Genomic DNA, 12665 nt, shown 5'->3' with positions numbered 1-12665 from the left:
TACCAACTGCTAGGTGCTTTCAGGTCCATTGTCTCACTTACCCTCACCATAACCTGCTTTACAGATGATGAGGCATTTGTCAGAGGCTCAGAGCCATGAAGTGACTTGCCCATGTTCACACAGGGGTCATATTTAAGCTCAGAATGTCTGACTCCAAAAATGTGCTCTTCCCATCACTCCACATACATTATATTAAAAAGTGTTTAATCTTACATTAAATTAAAGGAAAGCTGTTATGTTAAGGCCCAGCCTACTTGGTTTCTGGATGGCTTTGTGCTCTTACTTACTTGGCTGAGCCTTGTTAGTTTTTCCAACTCTTCTTTGAGCTGGTTGGCTTCGGCATCCTTTATTTTTAACTGAGCCTCTAGCTCAGCCTCGTAGGCACTGAGATCTCCTTGGGTCTGCTGCAGGGATGCATTCACCTCATGCTGCTCCTGAAGGGCGCTTTCTAGCTCTGCAAGCTCCTGCAAGGATTCAGTGTTTTAAGTACAGAACCCTCACTGTGCTGCTTAAGCACCTGCAAGTCATTATAAGTAACCTGAGCACTTAAAGCAAATGCTGGCCAGCCAGTGCTGGCCAGGCACAGAGAGTATTCACTGGCAATACGATGAAGCTGCAGGCTGTATGAATCCAGGCTGGAAAACAAAAACACTGACTAAATGTAATCAGAAAAATCAGTAAGCTACAACATGTTTTCCAAAGTAACCAGTTGTGTGATACTTTAAACGAGTCTTATGTATTCATAAGAAGAAAAAAAGAGAGGAGGATAAAATTTAAGGCCTATTTTCCTTCAGACACTGGAATAAATGTTTTCACATTCATTATTTAATTACATCCTCACAGTAACTGTGTAAGGCAAGGTATTATCCCCGTTTTATAGACGAGGAAATGGAGAATGAAGATCTAAGTAAACAGCACAGAGCTGTGCAGCTTAAAAAAGGACAGAGTCAGAATATGAACTGAGATTTCTGACTCCAAAGCCTACACTCTTCCTATTAAACCATAGTATGTTCACTTATCAGAAGAACAAAATGGGACTAGCACTCTCTAATATTAAGGATGACAGAGAAACTTAAACCAGTGTTAACAGGAATATAAGTACCTATTGATTAGCATACCACAGTTCTGATTCATTTTAGCCTATTTATTTTTTTATGATTAAACATTATAGCAGCTTTCATCTGTTTATTTGGGATCTTGAAGAGTCAGATTAAACTATTCTGATTAAAGAGGAGAATCCTGTGATAAGAACTTCTATAGAAGAGTTTCTCAGTAAGTGATCCAAAGACCACCTGGCACCTGAATCATATGGGTTGCTTGTCCAAAATGCAGACGCTACATATAACCAACAGAGGATTAATATCCAGAATATATAAAAAGTTCCTACAAATCATTAAGAAAAAGACAGACAATCCAATAGAAAAAATGGGCAAAGAATATGAATAGGGATTTCACTGAAGAGAAAAACTGAATGGCAAATAAACAGATGAAAAGTACTTAACCTCTCCAGTAATCAAGTGAAAATTCAGTTAAAACAAGACACAATTTTGCACAGAGCATAGAGAAACAAGTTAAACAAACCATGAGGAAACAATCAGACAAATCCAGAACGTGGGACACTCTACAGAACTATCAGCTGGATTCTCCACACACACACACACACACACACACACACACACACACACACACACACACGCCATAAAAGACGTTCTTGGCACAATTGGGAAAATGTGAATATGGCTCAGATATTAGATGATATTAGGGAATTGCTGTTAATTTTCCTAGGTATAATAATGGTGTTGCACTGATGTAGGAAAATGTCCTCATTTTTAAGAGATATGTACTGAAGGGATGGTGTCATAACATCTGCAATTTTCAAATGACCCAGCAAAAAAAACAGATATAGAAAAATATTTGTTGAATCTAAGAGAGCACATAGATGCTCAATGAACTATTCTTTCAACTTTCCTGTAAATGTAAAAATTTTCATAATAAAAAGACATCATTTCAAACTCAGCACATTGGCAAACACTAAGTCTGACAAAATGTTAAGTTTCCTGAATTTGATCTTTATTCTGTGTTTATCTTAGAAAATGTCCTTGTTCTTATGAAACACATACTGAAATATTTAGAAGCTAAAGAGCACGATGTCTACCCCTAAAAAATTTTATATAAAAATGTATATAGGGCTTCCCTGGTGGCGCAGTGGTTGAGAGTCTGCCTGCTAATGCAGGGGACACGGGTTCGAGCCCTGGTCTGGGAAGATCCCACATGCCGCAGAGCAACTGGGCCCGTGAGCCACAATTGCTGAGCCTGTGCGTCTGGAGCCTGTGCTCCGCAACAAGAGAGACCGTGATAGTGAGAGGCCCACGCACCGCGATGAAGAGTGGCCCCCACTTGCCGCAACTAGAGAAAGCCCTCGCACAGAAACGAAGACCCAACACAGCCATAAATAAATAAATTAATTAAAAAAAAAAATGTATATAAAATCATGTAAAATTATAAAAAAATTGTAAAAGTCATGTAAAATCATGTAAAATTATATATGAGAGAGAGATAAAGCAAATGTGGCAAAATAGTAATTGGTGACTCTGAATGGAGGGTATAGTGAGCTATTCTTGCAACTCTCCTGTAAGCTTGAAATTATTTCAAAATTAAGGCTTACAAAATAAAAGTTAGATAACATTAAGGTGATGTCAAGGATGTGGTGTAATGGTAGCCCTTCACACTGCTGGGGGGAAACAGAAATTCACAAAATCACTATGGACAGTAATCTGACAATATCTAGTGAAACTGAGAAGGCACGCACACTCTGACTCACAGTTCCACTGTGAACACAGTCCCCATGCTCAAGGTGTGTGTAAGAATGTCACTCTCAATATTGTAATAGCAAAAGAATGGAAACCACCTCAATATCCCCCAAGAGGAGAACGAATAAGCAATAAATTTGTGGTAGGCACATACAATGGGATGCTATATACATCAATAAAAATAAAGTAGAGCTACATGTATCAACTTGCATAATTCTCAAAAACATAAACATGAAGGAAGAAATGAAGTAGCCAAAGGATACACTATGTACTTTTTATATAAATCCTAAAATTATGCAAAACTCTAATACATATTGTTTATAGATGGATACACATATAATAAAAGAAGAGAGAGAGGGAAATAATAACCATATTCAGGATTTTGCTACCTCTGGGAGGGGGTACACAGAGGCTTTCAAATATATCTGTATGTTTTAGTTTTTAAGCTGTGAGTACATGGTGTTAAATATTTTTGATATTCTTATATGTCTGATAAATTTCATAACATTAAAACAAATTAATTCAAATTTCCGAAGCCAGCCCTACTGAGGATGAGGTTTGGGAATCTGGGTTCTCCTGCAATGTAAAGTTTACCAAACAACTAAAACAGAGCAAGTGAAATCTCCAAATGAATGTCAACAAATCAAGCATGGAAGGGTATAATTTACAATGCTGTGTCTGTTCTGTTATCTGTAAAATAATACTACAATTATGAAGTAACAGCAACAAGAATAAGAAAAATTATGTTATGCCTAATTTTGCTACACAAATAACAAAATATGAACATCTAATACAGTATTTGTAATAGCTATAATTTCTTATTCTTTAGAGTTATTTGATCACAATACTTTTCAGGGATAGAAATTCAGCTAAAATAACCTTCCTTTTCTTAGTAAGGGAAAAATAACGCTTCCAAGTGTATCACAACTAAAGGGAAAAAAAACCCCAAAACACTAAATAGCTCCTAACACTTTTGCCACTTATAATTGCACTGTTGCTAACTTCCTTAACTAACTTAATTTGGACATCATCTACTTCTGAAGGTAAGGAAAATAGACAAGAAGAAACAATTCATACCTTCCTCATATTTTCTGCATCTAAGGCAACTATTTCCAGTTGGTCCCTTTCCTGCTTGACCTCAGTCAGTCTCTGCAGCAATGTCTCTTTCTCATCCTGTAGCCTTCTGCACTCATTCTGGGCCTGAGTAGCCTGGCCTTTGACAGTCCCCAGGTATTCTTGCAACCCACTGATGACACCTTCTAAGTCCTTCTTCAGGGCTTCATTTGCTGCTATCTGGCCTAAGCAAGACGAAGAAAGGGAAGGTGATAATATATATAAGAAAATGCTTTCAAGATACATAATTACTGCATTTAGTCTCCTTAGCTATTGTTACTAGCCAAGAATGAAATTCTAAGCTTCCAATTATTTCCTACTATCTTAGTTTTCATTTTCAAGATATAGTAATAGCTTTCCCCCCTATTATCCATGGTACAGGAGTATTAAGCAGGTAGACGATAAAAATAGTATACTCATTGGCATTGCTTATGAAATGCTTAATACATGCTATAAAAAGTTTAAAGTAGTGATTTCCAAATAAAATAACGAAAAATGTGCAACAAAACAGTTCTTGCTGCTGGACACACAAAACAAAACCAAGTCAAATCCCAGACTAGCAGCATTAACCTGTAACCTGAAGACTTAAAAAAACAAACAAACCATATATTGGGTACTTACTATGTCCAGGCACTTTATGAACACTATTTCATTTAATCTTCCCCCAAACTAATGATCGTGACAGAAATAATTTGTCCCAGGTAACACAGCTGATAATGGCAAAACAAGGACTGGGGTCTTTTTACCACAAGCCAAGGCTCTCATCACTACAGTCTATTATCTTCCTCTTCCACTATTATGGCAATGTCACATTTTTTTAAAATTATTTTTTAAAATGGGTGGAAGATCTATTTTTATTATTTATTTATTTATTAAAAAAATTTTCTTTTTTGGCCACACTGTGCAGCTTGTGGGATCTTAGTTCCCCAACCAGGGATTGAACCTGGGCCCATGGCAGTAAAAGCAAAAGAGTCCTAACCACTGGACCGCCAGGGAATTCCCAGCAATGTCACAATTTAAATTTGCACTGCAAAAATGATACTAAAATTCTTTCTATAGTCTCCTTATAACCAGACACCGAATGCCTGATATCAACGGACTCTTCTCTCCTCAAAAGATTTTAGGCCTTAGAAGAAGACAATCATATGCCAGAGTTTATCATGATCATGTATGGACTTCTTGCTATAGTGACCTGACTCACTAGGACATCAACCCAAGAAAACTAAAATAAAAATTTTAAATTTTATTAAACATTTTTGAGTATTCTGCAAATATTTCCCTATCAAATACTAGTACTAACAGCTGAAGCATATTCAGCTAATATCTGGATTCATGCCTGTTATTTGTCTTTTATTAACACTGAATCTGATTTACCTTAAATCATACTTAAATTCTCACCTTCAGTAAGCTGTTGTTCAAGGTCCTTAATCTCTTCAGTTTCTTTAGCAATTCTAGAAAGTATCTCATCCAAACGGCTTTCAAGTTGTTTGTACTGCTTGTTCATAATGTCAAGCTGTTGTTCTTTACCCCTTTTCTGAGCCTTCATATGGCACTGAATTGAAAAAAAAAAAATTAAAATCCCAAACTCTTTAAACTCTTATAAAAATAATAATCCTTAATAACATTTCTAGGGAAGAATGGAAAAGAAAATGTAACAATTTGCATCTGTTTTGTGTCAGACACTGTTGTTTTCACATGAGTAGTTTTCATTTAAACCTCATGATAACTTGATGTGGAAATCATCTCCATTTTACAGATGAGCAAACTGAGGCTCAGGAAGGTTAAGTGATTTTTCCCAGGTAACAGCTAGTAGGTAATGTAGCCAATTTCAGTGTTCTTTGCACTGCACTAAAATGTATCTTTCCAAAAAGGTTTCCAAAAAGTTAATTGATTATATATACATATATCCATAGGAAAAGGCTATATTCTAAAATGTTAACAAAGGTTATATCTGGGTGGAAAGATTACAGGAGATTTTTAATAAGTTTTTTTAGCTAAAAAATTTTATAATAGACAATAACTTTTTATTAAAAAACATAATTTTTAAAAAGGTTTTTGGGGGGAAATAGAGACATGAAATAAATACTTCCTTAGAATTCAAGTTTATTTTCTTTTTTTTTTAACATCTTTATTATTGGAGTATAATTGCTTTACAATGGTGTGTTAGTTTCTGCTTTATAAAAAAGTGAATCAGCTATACATATACATATATCCCCATATCTCCTCCCTCTTGCGTCTCCCTCCCACCCTCCCTATCCCACCCCTCTAGGTGGTCACAAAGCACTGAGCTGATCTCCCTGTGCTATGCGGCTGCTTCCCACTAGCTATCTATTTTACATTTGGTAGTGTATATGTGTCCATGCCACTCTCTCACTTTGTCCCAGCTTACCCTTCCCCCTCCCCGTGTCCTCAACGAGTTTATTTTCAACTCCTTATGCAAAGAAACATTTTGTTTTTAAGTTCCATAAACTGGGAGTTGAGAGGGACCTCGAAGACCATTTAGCCCAGTGAGTCTCAAGATGGAGGGCCCTATGGAGGCACACTCCTGCAACCACTACATACACCTGCAACCACTACATATGCCCCTGGTGGAAAAGAGCTTTCACACACCCACACACACCCTGACAGTCATCGCTTTAGGGAGCTACTGTTATCTGAAAGGATTGGATTGTATTTCTCAGGTGCGCTGGGGGAAAAAACTGAAAACCGATGACCTAGTCTAACTCTTCCTTTTACATGTGAGAAAACTGAATCTCAGATCCATCAAATGACTTGCCCAGGTCTCCTTAAGCAACTGTTCATATGGAGACAAAATAATTCCCCAGAGAACCTGTGCCCTCCCACTCACATCACACCCTCGCAGCTCTAGTTTGCCCCCACAGGATCAGAGGAACAGAACAATAATAAATCAAGAGAACGTTACCAGGAGAAAGAACTATATTAGTCTGAACAACGAACTCCACGAGTCTCAAGTCTAAGACTATAATTTGATTATAAAAGAACACTTCTCAATTTTACATGTCTGTTGCCTCCAAAGACAAGAAAGAAAGTCTCTTCATTTCTGAAGAATAAATGAGAGGCAGCTTGATTGGAAGGTTTTTATTTTACTACTGGTAAAACGTGATGGATGTTCAAAACTCTTCTCCTACTCTCCCAAAATACCCATCTGAAGTCTTTCTGAAAAGGTAACTGCAGATAAAACCTTAAATTCTAAGTAAATTTAGGATTTTTATGGCTCAAGAAAGAATTTTCAAAAAGTTCTACACTCATATCTGCATCAATAAATCTTAAAAATTCACCATTAAAACTTCCACTGAAATCTCTACATGCAGGACAAAAAATTAGCTCAATACACCAATGATTTGCATTAAACACATGGGAGCAAAAGTAGATTCAACGATTTTCACTACCATGGAGCTCACAATAGAGGTATTGTAAAAACAGGAACTTACATCTCTCACTCCTCCTCCTCTTTAAATCCTTTGTACACAGAGAGAAAAAATGATCATACCTTAATTTAGAATTTGTCCTGTTAAAACTGAGCCGTTGAGAACAGAGGAACTGTGGGCGGAACGCTTTCTAATGCTGTCTTGAAATTCATGTGCACTTCCCTCTCTGACAGCCGCATTTTTGTAAACGCCTCTGAGCCTCTAACCTCCCAGCGCTTCAAACCACATTCCTGGCAGAGATTGAGCGGCAGCCCAGCCCGTCCAATCACAAGCAGCCTCTGCAGGCAGGCCACACCCTCCGCGCTTTAAATCACAACACAGGAAGCTCCCACAGGCCAATCACGCACAATCTTTGCAACAGATTACTACAGATTACTTGCCTTTAGCATACAGTTTGCTCCCATAGAGCACTGCTAGATAGGGAACAGGTATACAAATCTTCCTTTATTATGTTTGCTCCTGTGGTATTTCTGCTTCTGACTGTGTTTTCTAGAACTAAAATGGGATTTGATTTTTATATAGTACCTTTTCCTTTTGAAAACTAGTTAAATGCTTATGCTTGTTGAAAACTTGACCAGGCTTGGCTCTGAGCTAATTTAAAAAATAATTAATCTCTTTAGACCTGTAACTCCTTTGTGAGGCTCTGCCTCTTCCTAAAAGGGGTACTTTGGGAAATCATTTAATCTTTCTAAATCATATTTTCATCTTATGCAAATTTAAAAAGTCACCAATCTCATTTGGATGCTGTAATAAAATAAAGTTCCTCACCATATGTGCCTAAAACCAAGTGCAATGCAAGACACATCACTGGCACTTAACATACTTGTTTTCCATCATATCTCAGTCATTTACTGTTTCCTAATCTCTCAAGCTTTTACTTTTAAATTCTATTTGCTATTCAGAAAGATACTTCATCTGATTAAATAATAAAAGTTAATAAAAGCCTGTATCTGCAGAAAAATATGCAGAATACCGTTCTTGATTCTTTCCCTCTTGCTAAAATGTTCACATTTTGCAGCCTAAAATGGGGTGCCTAATACTAGGCATTAAGGTGACTGTGCAAATTAGAAAAAGATGCTCCTTCCAGGTGAACAAATTAAAAAGAGACATCCTCTGGCGCTCAGACTAAGACTGTAACCCTAAGAACTAACCTTCAGGAGTTTTAACAATACCGAAAAGGAACTTCAAAATCTGGCTTGTATGTTTCATCTCCACTATTACAGATTGATTTTGACTACCTTCAAAACTTGGATGCCTTTCCTACTTCTCATTTAACTCCTTTCTATATGTAATTCTTTACAGAAATCCAGTGTGTATTAGACTCCCTGTATGCCAAGACTATCACAGTACTAAGCTGAAAGCAAACAGACAATCTAGGTTCTGATTACACTCATAGATCACAGAACTACAAGAGGGAGTAAAGAAGCTTTGAGTAGTGCCTATAGGCCAGTTCTTCCCTACTTTCCTTAATGCAAGCATTCATAAACATAGCACTGGCCCCTGGGGATTCAGTTCCTGTCCTCAGGGGCCTTACATGGGGTGGTAGGTTTCTGAACAAATAAATATGATACGGGAAGATATCATAGACCATATTATATATTATTTAAAATCTCTAATTTTTCATGTAATGAAAATTCTTCAAGACAATCAAGACTACTTTTGGTTTCAATTTTAATACTAAGTCTTAGGCTTTTGTTAGAAAAGACCTTATGTCTGTGATGATATGGTCACCCTTTGTCAAAATTAGCTGGCCTCCAAAAAATATCTATGATATTTTACTAAAATGTTTAAAGGGATAACTAAATAACTTGTCAAGTACATAAAGCAATTATAGTGCATTGTCTTTACCATGTTAAATTCTATGGTTTCTCATAATCCAGAGATTTTAAAGTTTTTTTTTTTTAAATAACCTTATTATTCAAAGTATACCAGTAAAATATGCAGGAAATATTCTTACTTCTATTTTACAAATATTGGCTAAAATATAAACCATTAGTAAGACTTTTCAGAGTAGAGACAGAAAGAGACAAGAACCTAACTCCATCATCCAGCCACCTGACCACCTCTGGCCACATTTTAGGAAGACATACTCTAGAGAAATGTTTTCTTTTTAAGGACAAAAAAAAACCAATATGAAACAACAAATAGCTTTAGTGGAATATTTGCATAAAGGATTAAAGAAGAGGTAGAAAAAGGACTCTGAACCCCCTCAGCTCTCCCATCTTGCCACGTTGCTGTTAAGAAAGAAGAAAATAAAACAAGGAGAGAGAAAGAGTAAGAGGTTTGGAGAGCACCTTAGAGCAGGTTTCTCTTGATTTGAAATATAATGAAATTCAATTACTTAAAAAAAATAAATATATCATTCATCAATTGTTCTACTGAAAGCTACCTCCATCAAGCCCTAGGTTGTTTTGTTTTAAACACACACACACTTTATATATATGTGTGTGTGTGTATGTATATACATACATATGTATATATATAATACACATACATACACTCATATTATATATATACACACACACATATAAACATATGTATCACTCAAATTTGTGCATCAAACTAAAAGAGATTTTCAGAAAGGACTCTGAGGCTAAAAATGATGAGACATAATACCCAGAAAGAACAATATGCTCATCCCCATAGAACAAGCCAAAGATCTCTTCATTTACTTACATGTTTTGGGTCTTTGGAATCCAGACTATCAATACCTATTTGCAGGTCCTTGATCTCCTTCTGCTTTTCAGCAATTTCTCCTCTTTGCTTTTCCATCTGCATTTCTAGATCCAGAGCTTCTTGGCGTAATTTATTTAGAAGTTGTATCCTACCACTCAACTGCTTGAAAAGAAAGTCTTTCTCCGCTTCTGAAATCTAATTCCCCCCACACCCCAACACACAATTAACAGAGGACAGCAACACTGATTTACAAATTTACAGAAAACAACTAGTACAATTTAAAAAGGTATTCCATGCTCTGTTTTTTTTTTTATAATAAAAGTAAAATGCAGGTGATACCTAGGCACTCCATTCATATCTTATACTTTTATCCTTATTATATGTAGAAAATTTATTTTATAAAAGCTTATAAAACAATAGCAGGTAGAAATGAAGTTGTCATCTTAGTATAAACAATTTATAAATTATTAATAATAATAACCATAATATTAATGGTAGCTGACTTTATATAGCACTTACCCTTGTATTAGAATATCAAGCCAATTGACAATGTAATGAAAAATTTAGGCTATATTATACTTACTCATTTAAAATAACTATTTTTTCCAAGCACATTTTGTAAGCATCCATTTACTTAAAAATTATGTACATTATTTACTTCTACCAATTTATCTATATAAAGCTTTCGCCAGTACTGTTATAAAACATTCTTAATTATTAAAATCATTCTTAATAGCTCCATCCACCTCATCTCCCATTTTCAATCCATCTTTAAGTCCTGTCAATTCTACTGCCAGATTTTACCTAGTCTTCTTTCTCTCCATGTCCACCATCACCTTTGTAGTCCAAGCCATTATCATGTCTTGCCTGTACTAAACAACAGCCTCCTAACCGATGTACACATCTCCATTTTTTCCATCTCTCTCAACCCATTTCACTCTCATCAAGTAGCCAGAGTGACCTTATAAAAATACAAATAGGATCAGCCACGCTACCACCTAAAGTCCTTCAAAGGTTTCCCATTACATTCAGAATAAGATTCAAACCCCTTAAAATGGCCTATGATGCCTGGCATGAGCTTTAACCTCATCTTCCACTATACTCTCCCTGACCCTGCAGAGGAATCTTTAGTCTGAAGTCTTTTGCACACACTGTCACCTCTGCCTGGAATATGCTTGCCCTTAATTCTGCCTCACTGGCTCCTTTTCATCCTTTGGGTCTCAGCCTAAATGTCACCTCCTCAGTGAGGCCTTTGTGGGTTGTGGCAATCTACATCCTCTTTACTGTCTCTCCTAATTTTCTTTTTTTTCCCCCCTAGAACTTATGTTGTTTAACTATACATTTCTTTTAAACTTATTTTTACTTATTTTTTGCCTATTTCCTGCCCATGAGAGAGGAACACATCTGTTTTTTTCATTACTCAGGGCCCAGCTCAGTCAGCAACTGCCATATAAACTTGAATCAATTTCTAGTTACTAAATAATTTGAAACTAACAACACAGGGTTACCTTTTTAAAAGAATATATAATTTGGACTTCACCTTCTTTTCTTCCTACTATGGTATGAATACATTACCATCACAATTTTGAAATACTGATTTTTAAAAGTTGCAAATAACTAAAACCTTTTACTTACTTAAAAACTAAAATGTCAAAATACTTCCTTTTCTGAACTTTCTCCCTATGCAACTACATCATGGGTTTGAGCTGCTTGCTTCTTCATGACATCATCTTTTTGTATACCATATTTTATATCATTTATATTTTTGCTGCTCATGTTTAATAATGTTCATTGTAGAGGTGTTTTCTGGCTCTTAATCTAGGTTCCAGGATCTTAAAGGTGGTGAGTGCTTAATTAAATTAGGAGAGATATATTAGGAAGCAGCTTCCCTGGGTAAATTGGACACTTTCATAATAGAGTAGACCGAATATATCTTTTTACATAAATGGTTAAGTAACGTGTATCTATACATTCTATAAAATGCTAATAGGATGTCATCCTGAATGGAAGGAAATGAAATTGGAAAATGCTAGAACCATATCTGACTCTGAAATTTGTTATTCCGTAATTAATTAGGCAGCACTGATTTACAGATTGTTTTACACGGTTATGAAGAGGGAAACACATTTCATTTTTGGCATTTTCTCTTAGCAATGCAGCTTTACTTTTACTTACTTTTTTAAGTTGTATAGCTTCTTCCAGTTGTTTAAATTCTTCAGTAGCTCTTAAAATTTGTTGTTCTGCCTTTTCTATTTCATCATGCAGTTCTGATAGTCGAGCTTGTGCTGCAAATTTAAAAACCATGCACACAGACACACACAAGAAAAATCTTGAATTCTCAAATTTCTACCTTTTTCTTAGCAATAACTTCCTCCAATTAAATTCTGCAATTATACAACACAGGAATAAAAAAAAGTAATTTCTTATGATTGTTTTCCTCTCTATTAGTTAATCTCTAGAATAGTTTCATGATATGCCATAGAGCTATAATTGATCCATTTATTTGTAAAATTCCTAACATAAAAGAGGCTCTACTTGATACTCCCAACATTAAAGAACTCTTCTGAAAGAATAAGGATTTTATTTGTAAATATGTGCTTACATGTCACTAAGTTAT

The 12665-nt window shown here is 35.7% G+C and overlaps 1 protein-coding gene across 6 annotated transcripts in view; it reads right to left on the bottom strand.

Annotated features, from left to right (window-relative positions):
* Positions 1–12665, bottom strand: part of CNTRL (centriolin) — an 86176-nt gene that overhangs the window by 41331 nt on the left and 32180 nt on the right. For 5 of the 6 annotated variants that reach the window (XM_036856005.1, XM_036856008.1, XM_036856009.1 and 2 more), the window contains 5 exons: positions 12224–12333; positions 10049–10243; positions 5322–5475; positions 3888–4108; positions 288–464 (listed from right to left, as the gene is read on the bottom strand). In XM_036856005.1, the coding sequence (XP_036711900.1) occupies positions 288–464; positions 3888–4108; positions 5322–5475; positions 10049–10243; positions 12224–12333 (857 nt within the window). Of the gene's footprint in view, positions 1–287; positions 465–3887; positions 4109–5321; positions 5476–7434; positions 7557–10048; positions 10244–12223; positions 12334–12665 lie in introns of those variants that run through there. The other variant, XM_036856011.1, reaches the window with a different exon arrangement.

This window comes from Balaenoptera musculus, chromosome 6 (genome assembly GCF_009873245.2).
Source record: "Balaenoptera musculus isolate JJ_BM4_2016_0621 chromosome 6, mBalMus1.pri.v3, whole genome shotgun sequence".
In the NCBI taxonomy this organism is placed as follows: Eukaryota; Metazoa; Chordata; class Mammalia; order Artiodactyla; family Balaenopteridae; genus Balaenoptera; species Balaenoptera musculus.
The sequence above is the reverse complement of the archived record's forward strand: the minus strand, read 5'-3'. Positions and strand labels throughout refer to the sequence as shown.